This window comes from Elgaria multicarinata, chromosome 5, assembly GCF_023053635.1.
Source record: "Elgaria multicarinata webbii isolate HBS135686 ecotype San Diego chromosome 5, rElgMul1.1.pri, whole genome shotgun sequence".
NCBI lineage: Eukaryota > Metazoa > Chordata > Lepidosauria > Squamata > Anguidae > Elgaria > Elgaria multicarinata.
In genome coordinates this window covers 113,439,195-113,460,054 of record NC_086175.1, presented here as the reverse complement: position 1 = coordinate 113,460,054, position 20,860 = coordinate 113,439,195, and the positions used below count along the sequence as shown (strand labels likewise).

The 20,860-nt window shown below is 44.3% G+C and overlaps 1 protein-coding gene across 1 annotated transcript; it reads left to right on the top strand.

The window, feature by feature from the left end:
* The first annotated feature begins 994 nt into the window (after positions 1 to 994).
* On the top strand, positions 995 to 20,245 carry IL17D (interleukin 17D). The gene is made up of 3 exons (XM_063127038.1): positions 995 to 1,072; positions 4,180 to 4,475; positions 18,790 to 20,245. The coding sequence occupies exons 1-3, from the start codon at positions 1,058 to 1,060 to the stop codon at positions 19,109 to 19,111; spliced, it is 633 nt and encodes a 210-aa protein (XP_062983108.1). The 5' UTR covers positions 995 to 1,057; the 3' UTR covers positions 19,112 to 20,245.
* Positions 20,246 to 20,860: the final 615 nt, after the last annotated feature.

Here is a 20,860-nt window from a genome sequence, read left to right as displayed (position 1 = left end):
AAGGCAGCTTCACCTGTCCAATTCTGAGAAGCTGTTACCACAGTACTTGCAGAAGAGACCCCATACTATAGAAATAAAGAAAAGGATGAGGCAAAGGGGAGAAATAATTTGTTTAAATGTGAGAGAAGTAGGAGCTCTCATAAATTCAAGCACTGGTTAGGCGCAACAGCAAGTGTTTCTGCTAAATGTTCGAACTAGGAGATTCAAAATGGATTCTCCTGAAATCACGCCGTTTTTATACAAAACCACCATCAAATCACAGCTTATATCCTTGGCCCTGGACCGTACTACAAATAAAGAACAAAATAAATTCACAAATTTTAGTTCTTTGTTATGACACAAAATTATCACATGAATCTTCGTGGATTTAATATCAATCCATCAAATTACAGTTTTGCTAGATCTGTGGGGTCTTAATGATGTGTTTTGCTAATAGATTTGTGGAGAGGTGTCCCATGTAAAATCATGAAAAGCGCTTTCTGGGACGGGGTCTATGTCAGACGATGCATTAGCACCCTGTTGATGACACCGCAGGCTGGGCCTGTGATTTTTACAGTGCAACGAGCACCCAAGGATTTGAGCTGAGTTTGGGTGATGAACTTGGGAGTTCTCGGATCACGAGGATTCACTCTCCCGACACCCCCACCCCCGGCAGGAAGAGCTACACCAGGGGGGTAGATCTCTTGACTTTGGGGGGATTTTTAGGTCTCCTCCGGTTTTTCCCTTCCACCCGCAAACCTGGCATCTACCTGCTCTCCAGATCTTTCTGCACGAGAAGCCCTCGCGTCTCCTCCCGCCCCACCTCACCGGCTCAAGTCACACCCCAGCCAAGGAAGCGCTTTGAGCCGCCGCCGCCGCCGCCGCCGCCGCCCCCTCGGCCAGTGTCGAACATGATGTTGGCCCCGGCAGGCAGGGGCGCCGCCGTGCGAAGCGGGGCACGCGTCCAACGTTTCCTCCCGCTCCCCCACGGCGAGAAGCCAGGAGGACAGCAAGTGCTTCACAACGCGCCCGGCGCTTCCCCTCGGCTGCTCGCTCGGCGTCCCGGCGCGTCCCCACCATGCAGCCCGCCGAGGTAAGGACGGGCGGGGCGCGGAGGCGAGGCGAGGCCGGGCGCGGATCGGTGCGACGCTTCTCTGTGCTCGCCGCGAGGCAAGCGCCGTGCTCCTGCTCGCCTGTTGCCGCGGGCGCGGCGCGCTTTTCCTGGAGTTTTGCGCGTGGACAAGGCGGCGGGAAACGCGGAGGCTCATAGCGGAGCTGATCTTGGGTTGGACCCAGACTCCTAGCCTAAGTCCCGTTCATTTCAATGGGGCAACTCTAACTAGGACTGGCGTTGGCTACAACCCCATGGTGTTTGTTTCCCCCGACCCTGCCGCGGATCTTTGTCACCTTGGGAGCGGTTTTTGAGCGCTCTCCGGGCTGCGGTGGAGGGTTCGAATCGGTGTTTACATTTGGTGCCAACAGAAAGCGCGGCGGGACGTTCCCTGCGCAGGGAAAGCTCTGGCGTTCGCGCGGAGGTGGGCGCTAAAGGTCGCGCTGCTGCTGGGACGCGCAACCTTTCAGGGTCGAGGGCGGTACGGCGGATGGCGGCGACGTTGCGGGATCGCCACGGGCAGCGTGGCAATGATAGGAAGCGGGTCTTCCAGCTGACTGCGCTTATTTAAGGAGGCTGTTTGGGGCTCAGGCTGTGGACAGGCTGCTGATGGTGCGCAGCGCAGTTGTACCCAATACATAGTACTCGAACCTAAGCTTCTAAGGGCACCCAAAACAGTCACTTGGTTCGCACACAAGGACAACCCTGAGTCCGGTTTGTTGTTGAATCATGGGTTGTCATTACGGGTGAGCCCTGCACTCTGTTTAACTACAGATTGTTAAGCACGAACAATCCAAAGATAACACACCAACAACCAATCATGGGTTCTCATTTGGGTTGTTACTGGTTACAACCCATAGTTAAACCAGAGCCCAGGATTCACATGTAATGACAGCTGACGATTCAGCAACAACCTTGACTCAGTTGTCTTTACATACAAACCAAGCCAGAGTTTTCCTGATTGGGAACTGGGTTTACTATGTAAATAGCACCTTTTACATTGCAAACTGAACATTTTTACATGATATACCAAAGATGAAGCTTCCTGCTAATTGCTAAATATATTTTAAATCCTGCATATATTTTAAATCCAAGCTATGCATCTGGGGATCCATGCCCTTCCCATTGCAAATGGTTGGTGCTTCCAGGCAAAGTGCTAACAGCCGGAAAGTATTCTGCAGCTATTTAGAACTTTTCTACAGGCGGCATTTATTATGCATTCCTCATTCCCTATGCATTGTTATTTACAGGTTCATTAGATGATGTTGTGATCCTCAGTTTTGCTATGATATTTTTTTTAAGCATGGAGAATGCAGTATTCTTTGTGAAAGCAAAAGAAATTATTTTTCCACTTCTGTAATTGCATTATTCCACTTTACCACAGTGCAACCTAGGGCTTTTTTCCTTAAAGAGATCTGTGTGCTACACCACCAGTGTTTCTTTTCCTGCTTTTCTGCTACATAACTTCTACGTAGCACTGTGCTATAGCAGAACAGCAGAAATACACAAGTGAAAACAGCATTTTCTTTTGCTTTCAGAAATAATACTCCATTTCTTCTGCTCTCCTCAAAAGCGCTGTTTGAAAACAGAAGCAAAACTGAGAGCCATGACATCATGTAAAGAACTTATCAACAATAATGAGTAGGAATAATGACCAAACAATAAATGCATCCTGTAGAAAAGTTCCTAGAGGTTATGTAGCTGAAAAGCAAGAAAGAAAATGCTCTTTGTTTAGGGTTTGGATCTTAATTCTGAGATGAAACTGAAAGTAGATACAGCAGATTAACAGATTTGTGTAGAAATATGCTTGATATTTCCCCCCTTAACGGATTTTCCAAGGTAAAAAATATATGGGAGGATTAGAAATGGAAAGCGATTTCATATGGACCCCCATAAAATTCCATGAATGGGCAATGGCACCATGAATTCCTTCTCTTTTTAGTACCTCCCCTATGATCAGCTCTGATCATTTGTTTGGAAGATGGGCAACTGAATCCATCCCTCCTCTCCAACTGGAGATCGGTGTTGGTAATTAATGCCAATGGCCATGTCGGCTGGATAATGATGGGAGTTGTATTCCAACACATCTGGAGAGCCCCAGGTTGGGGAAAGCTGCTTCATGGTTTATATGCATAAGTCCACACTTTTTAAATATGATATATCTATAAGCCTTTGTCTGCTGTTTCTATCTCTTGTGCTTTATGGACTTACTGGGGTTCTATTTTTAATTGTTGTATTACTGTAAACAGCCCTGAAATAATTTATATAAGGGCAGTTTATAAACATTTTAAATTCATGAAGCCTGCATGGCTCCAAAAGCTACATATCAAAGGTGTTTTGCATTTTGAGATTGAGACTGTGAACAAGTGACAGAATGTGAAAGCAACTTTCCTGGACAGAAAAAAATATTTATTTATTTGCATCTTTTGTGTGCCACCTAATTAACAATGTCATCTAGACCTTTAACAATAAAATAAAAGTGTGAAAAATATTTTTTTCAGTCAACAAGAGCCCTAAAATTTAAATAGATTAAAATTAACCAACAGAGACCGGCAATAGGAAAACATTACATTAATAAAGCAGAGCTAATAATAATGAAGATATATGAGGCAATTAAAATATGCCATAATGTAGGCAATCTCTGGCATAGGCGTTCCACCCTTAGGGTGAAACCACAAAAAAAGCCCTCTGTCCTTAGGTTAATCTCAAAAATTATAGAGCAGAATAGATCACCCAGGAGTAGTACTGTCACTCAGTAAGGCTGCAATTCTATACCTCCCTACCTGGGAATAAGGCCCACTGAACTCATTGGGACTTACCTTTGAGTAGAGATGTAAAGGATTATGCTGCCACACCCACTTACCTGAGAGTGGACACATAGATCTCCTTCAGTGCAATCCTATACGTGTCTTCTCAGAAGAAAGTCCCATTAAGTTCAGTGGGGCTTACTCCCATGTAAGAAGACATAGGATTGCAGCCTTTGGACACTAAAATGAATGTTCCTGTTACCCTCCTTGAAATGCTGAACTGCATGGAAACGCACACCTAGAAGCATTCTTGCCCCCATTTCCCTCTCCCATTCATTCTAGGTATGGATTCTGGCGTGGCTGCTCTTGTGTGGGCTGCCTTTACCTGGACGAGAGACTGTCAAGGTAAGCAAGCGCCCAGTGCGGACTCGAACCTGCGCTGATCGACCTGAAGAGCTCCTGGAACAGCTGTATGGAAGACTCACAGCAGGCATGCTCAGTGCCTTTCATCACACCCTGCAGCTGGAACCTCTGGAAAAAGATCACAATATAAGTTGTCCAGCAGGGGGCAGGCCGGCTGTGGACAAGAAGTACCGACTCCCCATCAACCTCAACAGCGTCTCACCTTGGTCTTATAGGTAACCTGAACTTAGTTCATTTCCCTGTTTTTAAATGTTAGAAATGGGTTGTGTGGCTGCCTTATCTCTCTTCCCCAGGGTCGGTCAGCTTGAAGTTAGGATGAGAAAGGATGAGAAAGTCACACGTGCAAATTGTGTTAAACAGGGCCGACAACATGGTGGCTGTGCTTCCCTTCTGGTCTTAGAACTACTGCAAGGGTGGGCAGCTTGTAGGCCAAAATATCTGGAGGGCCACAATGCCCATCATCCCCCACTGTTGGCTGTGCTGTCTAGGAATGATGGGAGTTGTTGGCCAAAACGTCTGGAGGGCCGCAGGTGGCCTATCCCTGAACTACTGGCACTTAAGCTAGAAGGGTGGAAAGATCCATGCATATATGTTGCATGGTGCTGCTCCTTTTTCACTACGGCAGCACTATGAGAGCTACACAGTGGGCCTGTTCAGAAAACACTCGAAGACATGGTTAGGAATGGTTCACACACACGCTAAGCCACAATGCTTAACTTCTATGGCTTACTGTATTGTCTGAACAGGGTCTATAGATGACTCACTTTCTCTCTTCTAAGCATTACAAGTGAAAGGACTTTTTCTGCAGTGGCCCCCACACTTCTGTAATGCATTGTGTTGTAGGTTTTGTCTTATGTTGATGTTTGGAATGTTTGCTGGTTTTATTACCATGTTGGATGTTATTATGTGAATTTTGTTGTTGTACACCAGCTTGGGAGAGCTCTGGGCTTGAAAGGCGGCCTAGAAGTAGTTAAAATAAATAGCTAGCCTTAAGGTTAAAAACAAGGATAAAGACACAATCCTATGCATGTTTAGACAAAAAAGAGTCCTATAATGCTGGGAGTTGTAGTCCTTTTTTTCTGTCTGAACTTGCATAGGATTGAGCCGTAAGAGAGAAGTGGGATACTTTCTAATTTTGAAAATGTGCCCGTTACAATATTGTGAATGAACAGCAACATTTGTGTTCTATTATGTACCTAGCACAGGAAATGCAAATATTGCCTTTTTAATGACTACTAATAAACATTGGCTTTGTGGCTGGTTTAGCTGTAAAAAAAACCACCCTCTAAGATAAAAATAACTATTTTATCAATAGGGTATTTTAAAACCAAGTTCATATATTTCAAAATAGTGTTTAGAGGGAGACAAATCCTCTATATAGAAGTTCCACATATGTCGAAAGACCCCAAACATACTTTGCCTGGCTAGTTCAAATTGTTTTATTCCACCAGTGCTGAAGGTCACGTAAGGTTGGCCTGTGGACAACAACACGTCCGTGTTGTCCTGATTCATAAGGTCACTTGACAAAACCAGGAAGAAGTGCTGCAATCAGCATTAAACTGTTTGAGCTTCTTCTTTTTTTATTTGGCAAAAGGAATGCATGATCCAGAGAGAAGAATGCAAAAGTGTACACTTTCCTTTTATAACTGGTACGGCTTCTGGTTAAACAATTTGGTACCTGAGATGCCAACTAATAAACCACCCTGATGTCCTTTCCCGGCCCTTTTTGACAGAGGTTGTGCTCTGCTGCACCACACATGCTCTCGTTAGGCCAGTTGCATGTGCCCAGATATCCGGTGCTGTTACTTGCCGGCCTTTGTTTCCCTTCCGCATGGGCCCCTTCACATTACTCTTTGTCTCCTCGTTGACTAGTTCGCCAGCTCCCCTTATGATATCATCTCCAGATGTCATTAACTTGACCTGTTTAGATTCCAGATTATTAATAATGATGATGGTAAATAAATCCAGACCTAAACGCTTCCCCCTGGACACCTAACCCCAGCTTGATACGCTGTCATTTATCATTGCTCTGTGTTTACAGTCTTCCTGTCCGTGTGGCTGGATTCCTAGCGCAGGCGACTGGAGTATTTCACAAGAGCAATTCAAGGCCTCTGTTAAACTCCACACATAGGATAGTCATGACGGGACAGGTCTGACATAAGCCTTTGGACTTGTAGCCCAGAAGCAGCAGGCCTTACTTCTGGGGGAGGGGGGGGCTGTGTAGATGGATACGCTTCATTGCAGCTCTTCTAGTGGAATCCTCAGAACTCCATCAGTGGGTTGCTTTGGCTCCAGCTTTGCATCCATAGAAGGTGTAAAGCCAGCAAAAAGAGTAGGGTGGCCATATGAAAAGGAGGACAGGGCTCCTGCATCTTTAAAGTTGTATAGAAAAGGGAATTTCAGCAAGTGTCGTTTGAATGCATGTAGCACCTGGTGAAATTTTGTCTTCATCATAACAGTTAAAGCTGTAGAAGTCCTGCCCTCTTGACCAGATACAAAAGAGAGGAGGGCTCCTGCAGCTTTAACTATTGCAATGAAGAGGGAAATTCACCAGGTGCTACATGCATACAAATGACACCTGCTGAAAATCCCTTTTCTCTACAACTGTTAAAGATACAGGAGCCCAGTCCTCCTTTTCATATGGTCACCCTAAAAAAGGGAGGCATGCGGTCCAGGCCTGTCCCACGTATGTTTCATCAAAGAACATATAGGGGGATTGTTCGATTGAAATAGCATCGTGATGTAAATGCTGCCTTAAAGGGGAAAGGTAACACTTCAGGAGGATGACAAAGGTAGGAGTTTTCAGATGTCCTGGTAGAGGGACAAAATGCCATTCCAGTGCTGAAATGGTCATCTGGAGCTTTGCAAAGATGCATCTCCTGAATTCCATGTGTTCAACATTTAATTTCATTGATTACATTTACATCCCACCTTTCTGCCAAAAACATTCACAAAAATCTGTACATATACATTGGGATGTGCAAAGTAGCACACTATTAAAAAGGCAAATCACATGTGTAAAATAGCTCTGCCATCATAACCCTTTCATTGCCTGTGATGGCAGTTCTCTTCCTTCCTCAAATTGTATAGGCAACAGCATCTCTGCTCATATAATGTGCTGAATATAATGATCCCAAACATATTTACTCATCAGTAAGTACCATTAGTTCTAGTAGGACTTATTTCTGGTAAGCATGCTTAAGATTGCAGTCTCTGGGTTGAAGCGAGACTTAGTCATGTCTAGAGTAAAATCAAGGGGACAAATTAGTCATGACTAATTCTGCTGGGTCTACTGTAAGTACGACTAAGGGCGTATTCCTATTGGATAAGCCCTTGATATTCATAAGCCTTTGAACTCAGAGGATTACGAGTATCCAGTGCAAAGCAGGAGGTGCGATGGAGGCAGTCCTCACCTCCAGTGTGCCTCGCACTCTGCAATTTAGCTAGACAGGTTTTTTCGCTCATACAGCTGAGGCATTGCAGAGGGGGAGAGGAGGAGGCTGGTGGGATATGACGTAAACCAGCCTCCCCTGTCCCCTCCCTGTCCACTGGCACACACCCTTTCCCTTCCCTCCGAGGTCCTCTGGCGTGGTTCTCTTTGCACCGGCTGTGAGGGGGACTGGGGAGAGGGGAGAGGAGCTCTGTCTCTGAACTCAGGTCCAGGAATCCAAACTACCCTATGCCCTCAGACACTATCTAAGGACCATTGGTTTGCTCTCTAAGTTTAGCTCTCTTTCTTTCTTTCTTTCTTTCTTTCTTTCTTTCTTTCTTTCTTTCTTCCTTCCTTCCTTCCTTCCTTCCTTCCTTCCTTCCTTTCTAGCACTGGACCTTAAAGATGTAATCCCATGCATGTTTAGAGAGAGAAAAGGCCTACAACCCCCAGCCATGCTGCCTGCTGGGAGGTATAAGCACTTTTTCTCTGTCTAAACATGCATAGAATTGTGCCTGAATTTGGCTATTGCGATGGGTCAAATGCCAGAGGCACCGGCATGTAAATAATAGTTTAAACTAGATAGCTTAAGTAAGCGAGCCATGCTACAGAAGAACGCAAGCTACAAAAGAAAATCAAAACATTAGTGTGCTAACCTGGGGAGAAAGTCCTTTACCCCAAAGCAGTGACATGAATTGGGAGTTGGAATATGTTTTTGAAGACATAATACAGTGTAGTCTTTAGGCATTAGAGAGCTTTTTTTTAAAGTGTTAAGGGATTTGGAGATTTAGCTTAAGACTTCTCTTTTTACTTAAAGTCTCTCAAGGGAAAGAGACAAGCATTTTGCAACAGTAAACTCTCCTTCTCTTGTTAACAGTGTTATTTTTGCAGCCCCCATCTTAACACTTATTTGCAGTGCCCAAATTTCAGCGGCTGCTTTCACGTTCTTCTTCTACAATAAGTATGTTTAATGACTAGTTCCAGACATCCTGAACAGAGTCCAAGTTGTAGGAAGTTTGTGCAGACTGCAGTCATCTTGAATCACTATTAATTTACTTCTGACACTCTGAGCAACAAAACATTTATGGATTGAATCAGGTATAATTTTGTTAACAGCAATAGCAACTGCAACCGGAGAAGCCTCTCGGGAGTTGGTCCTGTTTGCCTTTAACAGATCAGTATGTGCATTTCAGGAATCTAAAGAGGAATACATTTACTTCCTAGACCATTTTTTTGCATGTATTGCCACCCAGTCCAGAGTTGCCTGTCCTGCCTAGAGGACTGCTTTGCACCACCTAAGAATGATTTGGACAAACAACAGGCTTTTCAATTTGTGTTTAAAATTATTTAAACAAAATACAAATACAATAAAACAATAACCTTCATAACCTATTACAGACTAAAAAGACAGCAAAAGACCATTTATTTCAATAGGACTTAAATATCTCTGAATATTGGGCATGATTTGGCCAAAGTACTTTTTATTTATTTCATTAGGGGAGATTTAAAGCATGCATTGAATGGTTGAATCGGGGAGGCCTTTATCTGGGGCACCACCCCATTGCCCCAGTCCAGAAATTTGCTCTAGGCCCTATCTGAAATCCTAAAGTCTGCTCATATACATATTTACTCAACATAATTCCAAGTAAGTAGTAAGTTGCAATTACTTTTAATCCCATTGATTTCAGTGGAACTAAGAGCCAAGCTATATGTTACGTTTAGTTGTGTCATTTTTTCTTAATGGTCTCCCTTAAGGATGTTTGAGAACCTCACTTATGTTCACAAATCATGCAAACATGCCCTATTTACACACACAGGTCGTGAGCAAAACATGTTCTCCGAAAATGTTTGCAATTTCTCAAACATGTGCTCATGTTTGAAAAATGTGCATTTTAAAAAATAGGCCATTTCACATTTTAGTATATCTCTAAAAATGCACACTTTTAGAAAATGCACAGAATTTTTGCATTTTTCTTGTTCGTTTTGCGCAACTTTTCTGATCACAGAAAACAAAGAGATCGCAATTGAAAGCAGGAAGAGTGAAGAGACAAGTAACAAGTGGATGGTCAGAGACTCTGGGTGAATGAGAACATTGCTTGTTCACCCACCTTTAGCCTCCCTCCCTCCTTTTTTGTTTTCATTTTAAATAAGGAAAAGCACCAGCAAAGGCTGGAGTCTTGAGGAAAAGCTCAGCAGGGGAAGGAGGGTGAGCGTAACTCTTTCCTGGTTCTTCCCTTATCTCAAGTTGCTTTTCTACCCATGGGGAAAAAAGTCACAGGGGTGCATATCTTGCCCAGCCCCCAACTGGGAGGAAAACACTTTGAGGTGGGTGATTTTGTCTCACCAGAATTGGCAGAGAAAGGGTTAAGCAGAACCTTCTCAGTTCCCACCCTATCCTGACTGTTTCTCTACCCAAGAGTCCAGCCTCCCCATAATGGTGAACCTGCGGACCTCCAAATGTTGTTAGGCTACAACCTCCATCATCCCTGAACATCAAATATGCTGGCTGGAGCTAATGGGAGTTGGAGTCCAATGACATCTGGAGGTCCATAGGTTCCCCGGTGTTTTTCCTGGGGGAACATCTGGAAAAAGAACTACACAATTATGCACAACATGTAGCTTGGCTTTTAGTTACAACTAAACTTGGCTGGAATTTGGCCAAAATGATTACTATTTAGGTAAGCATGTTTAGGAGTGCAGATTTAAATTTCTGTGAACTGGGCCCATTGAATCCAGCCAGCTGTTCAGCACTGGAGATTCTAATCTCCATGACCACAGAAGAAGCAGTTAAAGAGGAAAAAATCATCATATTGAAGCTGTTATGCTCCAACTACAAATTACAATAAACTCCCCTTACAGGCCTGAAGCTTGGCATCTCGCCTGCTTATTGTCCATTTTTTGTCTAGTTATTTATTTATGTGTTGAAACAGTGCCTGCTTTTTGAATGATAATATTGGATTTGCTGAAGCCCCAAGTTGTGGGGCCAAGCCTAAAGGAAACTCTTCCATTCTAAAAGCAGCAGCATGTTGCAATGAGTAGCATTGACTGCCCCATTGGAACACAAGAGGACCGGTACTTGAAGTTGATTCCTCCCAAAATCGTTCCAGCCAGCATGTGAACAGCACCTTCGCTATTCTCCACCTCTCCGGTGAGACAGAAAGGGGTCCTGTGGCATCTCTACCCTCTGTGATGCTTTCCAAAACTTCTCTTTCGCTGCCACCACCCTCTTCTTTATTTTTAAAACGAATGATGAAAATTTAAACCTTCTTTTTATTTATTTTTGAGTTTGTGTGTGTATCACCAATCTACAGCAACAACTAAGACCGAGAAAACGTGGTTACAATAACAAAGAAAAAGGTATTTAAACACAACTTATGTTTAAGGTTGTTAAAAGAAATATACCTCTCTCCACCTCCCAGGGAAAACGAATCATCCCCCAAAACTATAGCCCCGATTCCCTAATCCTACCCCGATGAAAGCCCGCTCTTCTCTTCCTCACCCTCTCAACTCCCTCTCCTTTATCCTCTCTCCCATTCTCCACTCCAAATAAAGCAACCAATCAGTCTGGATTTGGCCCCTGGGCCTGAGGCTCTATACCCCTTCCTAGATTGTCTGTCAGTATTATATTGTGATCCTGAGACAGGGGTTGTCTCCTTTAACTTTTCCATAGCATTCAAGAAAAAGTAAATATCCTTAGCAAATATATTATAAATACGACATGGGCATAAGAGGAGCAAAATTATAACTCATAGTTATAGTGGGAATTGCCTAAGTGGACAGGTAGCCCATGTAGTCCGGGCGCGGATTGATAGACTAGCTCCGGTGCCGATAAGTTCTCTCAATAAAGATTATTATTATTATTATTATTATTATTTATTTATATAGCACCATCAATGTACATGGTGCTGTACAGAGTAAAACAGTAAATAGCAAGACTCTGCCGCATAGGCTTACAATCTAATAAAATCATAGTAAAACAATAAGGAGGGGAAGAGAATGCCAACAGGTACAGGGAAGGGTAAGCAGGCACAGGGTAGGGAAAAACTAACAGTAGAAAGTAACAGTAGAAGTCTGCACAACATCAAGTTTTAAAAGCTTTAGGAAAAAGAAAAGTTTTTAGTTGAGCTTTAAAAGCTGTGGTTGAACTTGTAGTTCTCAAATGTTCTGGAAGAGCGTTCCAGGCGTAAGGGGCAGCAGACGAAAATGGACGAAGCCGAGCAAGGGAAGTAGAGGCCCTTGGGCAGGCGAGAAACATGGCATCAGAGGAGCGAAGAGCACGAGCGGGGCAATAGTGTGAGATGAGAGAGGAGAGATAGGAAGGAGCTAGACCGTGAAAAGCTTTGAAGGTTAACAGGAGAAGTTTATATTGGATTCTGAAGTGAATTGGAAGCCAATGAAGAGATTTCAGAAGCGGAGTAACATGGTCGGAGCGGCGTGCTAAGAAGATGATCTTTGCGGCAGAGTGGTGAACAGAAACCAACGGGCTGATGTGAGAAGAAGGAAGGCCAGAGAGAAGAAGGTTGCAGTAGTCCAACCGTGAAATAACCAGTGCATGAACAAGCGTCTTGGCAGAAGAGACAGACAAAAATGATCGAATCCTGGCAATATTATACAGGAAAAATCGACAAGATTTAGCTACTGCCTCAATATGAGGAATAAAGGAGAGCGAGGAGTCGAAGATAAAGCCAAGGCTACGAGCTTCCTTGACCGGAGTAAGCGTAACATCATTGACAGTAAGAGAGAATGAGAGATGAGGAGAAGGTTTAGGAGGAAAAACAAGCAATTCAGTCTTTGCCATGTTAAGCTTCAAGCGACGATGAAGCAGCCAAGCTGAGATATCTGAAAGACATGCCGAGATACGATCGTGAACATCAGGAGAAAGTTCCGGAGATGACAGATATAGTTGTGTATCATCGGCGTACAGATGATATTGGAGACCATGAGATTGAATAAGCTTGCCCAAGGGCAACATGTATAAGGAAAACAACAACGGGCCAAGCACCGAGCCTTGCGGAACCCCTACTGAAAGGGGAAAGGAGGAAGACGAGCTGCCATTAGTCAACACGCTGAAAGAGCGACCCGCTAGATAGGAGGCAAACCAGTTATAGACAGATTCTTTCTGTGTCCCATATGGATGTGAGCTGCAGAAACGTGGAACCAATTTTGTGCTCCATTTGAGGCCAGAGGTCACTTTTAGCTGCTTTACAGAGCACCTACATCCATTCAGGGCTGGAGCTCAATGCCAAACCAGTCCCCAAAGCACGGATCTAGAGAGCTTGGCTTTGACTCCCATCTAATTTCTTCCATTCTGCATTTATTCGTGAGCTTCTAAGCAGCAACAGCTTCTGCCAAAGGAAAGATTATCAAGCTTCTTCTCTTACTTAAAATTGCTTTTTCCTTCCTGACTTTTGCAAAAAGATACTGATAGTCAGTAAACTGGCAAACATTCCCTCTTAGGACCGTGCAAAGCCAGACGTATCTGACACATTTCCCAATGATTGGTGGCTTCAGATAGAACAGAGCGTAGGAAGGGGGGGATCATTAACATTTTCCTTCCCGGCTGTTTGCTCGGAATCATCCTCTCCACAACCTGTTTTTCTCCCTGGGAGATAAAAGAAATCCCGTGACCTGTTGTTTTTCTCAATTGGGGAGAAAAGTGGCTGGGAGGGGCAACTTTGAGTAAATGGCTGGGAAGCTGTTTCCGCTCTCTCCCTCTGTCGCTCACCTATCCTCTGCTCAAACTAAGGAAAAGATTCACAGGATGAGTTTCAATTCACAGGACGAGTTAGGTCCCTCCTGCTACCTCTGCTGCAGCAGGTCCAGGTTTGTGACATTCCCAGCATCCAAGCTGCTGAGTGGGCAACAGAGGTTCATGCAGGAGGGTGTGGTCAGATCTATAGGTCCCTCCCTCGCCTTTCTTGCTTCCCATCCATTGGATCAGAATGCTTCGGCTAAAATAATAATTTTCTTGGGTTGTTTTGTCCCACCTCCTTACGTCTCTGCACTGCCCTCTTTTGCTTCCCAGATCAGCTTCTAGTTCTTAGTTAAGACGGCTCGGTCCTTGTCCTGAGATGATAATGGATGGGGTTGTCTGTTCTGTTTATATACCATTGCTGGGGAACATAAGGCCACTATTGTACTCCTGTTCTACTTCTTGGCTTCCCATAAGGCCTCTGGGAACAGAATGCTGGACTAGTCAGGCCTTTGTCTGATCCAGTATGGCTCTTCTTATAAGTGAAGGGATTGGGGGAAGAAAGTGCCACCTCCTATTTTTCATGTAACAGTGTAGTAGGTTTTGCCTTTAGGCAAAGCCAGTGGTCATTTGAAGTTGCAACAGGCTTACAAGATTGACACTAAAAACACCTGAAAACCAGAAGAGGAAACCTCTTTGTTTGCCTTGTTCAAAGTGTACAACTTTATGGAAGGGCAAATGTCCCCCTCAGAACCATTCCCATACACACTTGTGAAGAGACGGGACTGCCATGGCCACACTGGCCAGCTCTGCTCCGCTCCCAGCTCCTGTGCCTCACCTGTCAGTTCCTCCTGCAACTCTCTCGGTGTTCCCCTCAGTCTCAGCTGATGAACTGTCTAAAATACTGCGCTCGTCGAAGCCTTCCACTTGTTCCCGTGATCCAATTCCCTCTCGCGTCTTTATTAATCTTATCCCCGCTATCCTCCCGTCCTTGCTTCACATCATTAATTCTTCTCTGTCCTCTGGCTCATTTCCCTCTGCTTTTAAACATGCTACTGTCTCTCCCATTCTCAAAAAACCCACTCTTGATCGACTTTCTCTGTCTAACTACCGACCTGTCTCTCTGTTGCCCCTTGTCTCAAAGATTCTGGAACGTGTGGTCTACTCTCGCTGTCTTGACTTTCTCTCTAGTAACTCTGCTCTGGATCCCTTTCAATCTGGATTCCGTCCTTTGCATTCCACTGAAACAGCCCTTACCAAGATCACCAATGATCTTCTCAATGCCTAGTCTAAGGGCCATTATTCCGTCCTTATTCTCCTTGATCTAACTGCAGCCTTTGACACGGTTGATCACGATCTTCTCTTAGATTCCCTCCATGACCTTGGACTCTGTGGCTCTGTCTATAACTGGTTCGCCTCCTATCTAGAGGGTCGCTCTTTCAGCGTGTCGGCTAACGGCAGCTCGTCCTCCTCCTTTCCCCTTTCAGTAGGGGTTCCGCAAGGCTCGGTGCTTGGCCCGCTGCTGTTTTCTCTATACATGCTGCCCTTGGGTAAACTTATTCAATCTCATGGCCTCCAATATCACCTGTATGCCGATGACACACAACTATACCTCTCATCTCCGGAACTTTCTCCTGATGTCCACGATCGTATCTCAGCATGTCTTTCAGATATCTCAGCCTGGCTGCTTCATCGCCGTTTGAAACTCAATATGGCAAAAACTGAACTGCTTGTTTTTCCTCCTAAACCTTCTCCTCACCTCTCATTCTCTCTTACTGTCAACGATGTCACGCTTACTCCGGTCAAGGAAACTTGTAGCCTTGGCTTTATATTTGATTCCTCGCTCTCCTTTATTCCTCATATCGAGGCAGTAGCTAAATCTTGTCGTTTCTTCCTGTATAATATTGCCAGGATTCGACCATTTTTGTCTGTCTCTTCTGCCAAGACTCTCGTTCACGCACTGGTTATCTCTCGGTTGGACTACTGCAACCTCCTCCTCTCTGGCCTCCCCTCATCTCACATCAGTCCGCTGGTCTCTGTCCACCACTCTGCCGCTAAGATCATCTTCCTGGCCCGCCGCTCTGACCATGTCACTCCGCTTCTGAAATCTCTTCATTGGCTCCCAATTCATTCCAGAATCCAATATAAACTTCTCCTGTTGACCTTCAAAGCTTTTCACGGTCTAGCTCCTGCCTATCTCTCCTCTCTCATCTCACACTATTGCCCCACTCGTGCTCTTCGCTCCTCTGATGCCATGCTTCTTGCCTGCCCAAGGGTCTCTTCTTCCCTTGCTCGGCTTCGTCCATTTTTCTCTGCTGCCCCTCATGCCTGGAATGCTCTTCCAGAACACCTGAGAACTACCAACTCAATCACAGCTTTTAAAACACAGCTAAAAACTTTTCTTTTCCCTATAGCTTTTAAACTTTGAGTTTGTTCTGACTCTATACTGTTAGCTTCACCCTTCCCGGTGCCTGTTTACACTTCCCTGTGCCTGTTTGCATTCTCTTTCCCTTCTTATTGTTTACTACAACTTTATTAGATTGTAAGCCTATGCGGCAGGGTCTTGCTATTTACTGTGTTATCTGTATAGCACCATGTACATCGATGGTGCTATATAAATAAATAATAATAATAATAATAATAATGAGGGGGGGAGAGAGGGCGGGGGATGAGTGAGTCATCTCAGCAAGGACTAATAGTCAATTCAACGCTGATCTTAATCCATCCCATGGTTGATTATTATCACGTTGTGTGGGGAGTACCCCCTAGATAAACAATTGCTGAGTTGATTATTACCACACCGTTGACAATTGCGTTGTCTGAAGGCAGCCAATTTTTTTTTTTTAGGTGTGGTTACCAGAACTGTACACAGTATTCTAAGTGTACTCATACCATGGATTTGTATAAAGGCCATATGATACTGGCAGTTTTGTTCTCAATTCCTTTGGGGTTTTAGTGTGTGGTGCATTTTTATCCTTTTAATATTTCAATTACTTTTATAGGACTTTTTTATTTTTGTAAATAATAAAAGAGCTAAAGTGAAGGAATAAAACACCCCTTCTTTTTCTGTCCTGCCAGAAAATGTAAAATAATTTAATTTAAAATAACATAAAAATAAATAGTAACCCACATGGCTGACCTCTAGAAAGCAGATGAATACATTCAGTAAAGCATGTTGGACTGATCTCAGTCCTGGATCAACTCCACCTGATCCAGCCAAAACCAAGACTGGATCAGTGAGATTTATTGTGTCTTCTGTTTTTAATAGGCCTCTAGCGCCAAGATGGGACATAGGTGAGTGTTGTCCATTTGGCTCCCTTACTTGAGTTAGCTGGTCAGTTATTCTTTTGGAGAGCACCTGCTCTCTGCCTGTGGCATAAAGATGTTGGCAGAAGGATGGACTACCTTGGCCTGCATGGAGGAACCATCAAAATGCATACAGAATTAGCATAGGGTCCTTCATACATTTAATAAATTCTAAGCAAAGCTGTATCAGCAAACAAAATGAACATACTTCCAAATGCTAAGGCACAATCCTATGCAGGTTTAGACAGGAAAAAATTCCTTCAACTCCAGCATTTCCCAGCTAGTTGGAGAATGCTGGGCATTGTAGAACTTTTTTCATTCTAAATATACATAGGATTGCATACTTACAGAGAGATTGTGAAAACTATCCTCGGTAATTTGGGATGGTAGTCTCCTCTGACAGAATCAGATGGCAGGACAGAAAAAGGAGAGAGAATGTTCCATTCTTTCACTTTAGCTTTTTTTAAATTTATAGAAACAGAGATCAGCCCTGCGGGTTACTATTTATTTTATTTTATTTTAATTTATTTATTGCATTTACATCCCACCTTTTTTCCTCAAAGGAACCCAAGGCAGCGTACATAACCCTCCTCCTCTCCACTTTATCCTCACAACAATCCTGTGAGGTAGGTTGGGCTGAGAATCTGTGACTGGCCCAAAGTCACCCAGTGGGTTTCCATGGCCGAGTGGGGACTAGAATCCAGATCTCCTTACTCCCAGTCTGACACTTTAGCCACTATACCACACTGGCTCTCAAATTTTAACATTTAAAGGCTGCCCTTTGAAAATATATATATCAGTCTTGTTTTTAAAATCTGCATTACTGGAAAAGCAGTAAGTTTTGCTGATCTGGTCTATCTGACCTGGGGAAAATTCCTTCCCATGTCAAAATTTGGGGACATTTTGCTGGGAGCACAGCTTTGTATGATCTAATACCCTGTTTCTAGTCATGGCAGTACCTGATACTCCAGAGAAAGAGGAGTAAATTGGTCAAGAACACACGAGAAAACAAACTTTGTAACTCTCAAGTGTGCCATAGCTGGAGTAGGCAGCTTTTTAAAAAAATTGGTTCTGCTCTTGTGATTTTAATGACAGTCTGATGTGCAGGCTTTTAGCAGGCAGCACTTCTTTCTCGGTGTGGAGTGATGGGGAAATCATCTGAGGCTGCTGCTAAAGGCACATGAGCAGGGTCAGAAAAAAGGTGGTAACCACAACAAAGTGCACAGGTTGGGTGGAGGATCAGAGGCAGGGACTCAGGGGTTGTAGCCCAGTGGCAGAGCACCTGTTTTGCATGCAGAAGGTCCCAGATTCAGTCACCAGAATTTCCAGGTAGGACAGGGGGAAAACGTGCCTGAAAACCTGGTCTGCTGCCTGCAGTGTCGATGATACTGGGCTAAATGGTAAAATTAGGGCCGGCCCTATCATAAGGCAGAATGAAGCAGCAAATTGTTAGCTATTCAATTGGTTAATATTGTATTTTTACTGCTAGGGATGAGGAAAGACACTTGTGGCATTTTCTGCTTCGTTTGCCCAAATAACATGCCTGTCTTTTGCGACCTATGCACTTTGACTTGGGTGGGTGAGGGCTGCTATTTGCTGCTCCACTTCAGGCAGAAAAAAGTTTTGAGCCTGCTCTGGAAACGATGGTCTGACCCAATATAAGGCAGCTTCCTATGTCCCATACAGTCTGCTGCTAAGAATCCCAAGAAGGAGATTGTGCACTTGTCAAATTCTCAGGCAAACTCTTGATGCAAATCAGTTGTGAGAATTGAACCGAATGCATCTGTGTCAACCATTCGATAAACAAGGAAATCGAACTCACAGTCATTTCAGATGCTGATCTGTTTAGGGAGCTGTCCGCTGGTTCTTTTCTTTCTTTCCAGCTTTCAAATAAGCAGCTTGACTTTGAGAACTGCAGCTGGGTTGTTTTTTTCCTGGCATAGTAACAAAACATTATATAATGCAAAGCAACTGTCAACATTTTGCTATAATCTTTTCCAGCTGGCTTAAAATAAGAAAATGGGAGGAGGTAGTAACGGTGGTGGGGAGCCATGGGGGCGGAATGCACAAACTGAGCCTTTATTCTTTTCCTTTGGCACAGAATCTCCTATGACCCCACAAGGTATCCAAAGTACATCCCTGAAGCCTATTGCCTGTGCAAGGGTTGCCTTACTGGTGTTTATGGCGAAGAGAGTTTCCACTTTCGAAGTACCCCAGTGTTTATGCCAACTGTCATCTTGCGCCGAACCACGTCCTGCACCGGAGGCCGCTATGTTTACACGGAAGATTATGTCACTATTCCTGTGGGCTGCACCTGTATACCAGACCATGAAAAAGAAGCCGAGGGAGTCAATTCCAGCATAAAAAAGCAAGCAGTTAAATTGCTGGCGAACCATAATCATGACAAGCCAGCATCTGAATGAAGAACACAAACCTTGGTGATAAAGGTTGCTTTGCATGGCGCTTTAGATCCACAGTTCCCTGGTTCACACACACATCAGCCGCAAGTGATAACCGGTACGTGTCTGAATGATTCATCACAGAACAGTCGCCACACGCAGGGACCATTATGCCACCTTAAACGTGAGCCTTTACGGTGCGCTTGGATCATGGAGTCAGCTGCGATGGGTCAAGTTGCTTAGAAATCAAGTGATGCTTGTGCATATGTGAACTAGCCCATAGAAGATGATGAATTGTATTTTGAAAATATTAGTACGAATGTTGAAGACAAGTTGGGAGGGTTTGTAGGACACAATCCAGTCACTTGGAGCCATAATGAGATTAGAAAAATCGTAATGGAAATGACTTGCATGAATTAAGAAATCAGGCCTGGACATTAATAAATGAGGCTTGTACCACTGGAACTAATTCACGGGTTCACAGTTTCCGACTTGGCTTAGAAGCAAAGCTATTATCTGTAGTCATCACAGACCCCCTCCATAGCACTCACACATGTAGAGAACATGAGGATGGTCTCTCATGTCACGTTGAGCTTTGGAGAGGTTGAAGTGGCTAAGAGACTCTTACTTGCTCCAGAGTGACATAGGGGATTCTCCATTATGGGGGCTCACTAGATAGGCAGGGGCTTTGAGAGAGCTTGGACAAATCTCATAAATACTGTAGTGGTTGTGGGAAGGGCGGTGGTTTTAAAACAGGGGTGGACACCGTGTAGCCCTCCAGATGTTGGATTGCAATTCCCATCATGCCCCACCATTGGCTATCCTGCCTGGGGCTGATGGGAGTTGCAACGACTTCTTGAGGGCTGCAAGTTGCCCACCCCTGCTTTAAAATATGACCTTCTGTCCATATCCTTCTAATCTTAGGTTTCTAATAGATAATTTTCCCTGCAGTTTTTTAAAACTAAAATACTGTGTGTATAATATTATTTTTTTTACTATAAAGGAATATAATCAAGACCATGACATGTGTTCATTTGTATGCTGTGCAATATTTGGCCTCCTAAGAATTGGAATGTTCATATTTTACACAAAAATGCAATCCAACGAATGCAAGTCAAGCCTCAGTCCCAATGCAAATAATAGAAATGCAGCACACAGGCTGAGATCCTGTACTCACTTACCTGGGAGTAAGTGCCACTGTACTCACTTCTGAGGAGGCATATAGGATTGCACTGTTAAATCAACAGTGCAATCCTAGCTATGTCTCCTCAGAAGACTTATTCAGTTCAATGGGACTTAATTCCCATGTAAGTCTGTATTGATTTACCGCCAGAGCAATCCTCTGGGTCATTTATGGCAGGGCATAGGGGGAGATCCACCAGCCGAGCTACATCCATGGCCCTCCCAGTTCACTGCAGCCAGGGAGGGTGGGAGGGTGGGGAGCAGATTTCTCTTCCTCCCTCCCATTGTAGTCAGTAGGAGAGAATTAACTTTGGAAGTGGTGTATCCATGCCTGGTCCCAACATATCCTGTCCCCCCTTCTATTGGCAGAAGTCTACCGGTGGGCGGGATCTGTGTTGGTGTAGCTTTCTGTGTCCAGCGGCATACGTGCTGCCCCACCGGCAGATCTCCTGCTCACCAGTGGAGTGGCCAGTGTGCCACTTCCTAATATCCTTCAGCTGATCTCCGTGTCAGTGTAGAAATGCTCCCTAAGTCTTGTTGGTTTCAGTGGGACTTAAATGTGGCACCCCTTTGCTGGATTGAGCCCATAAG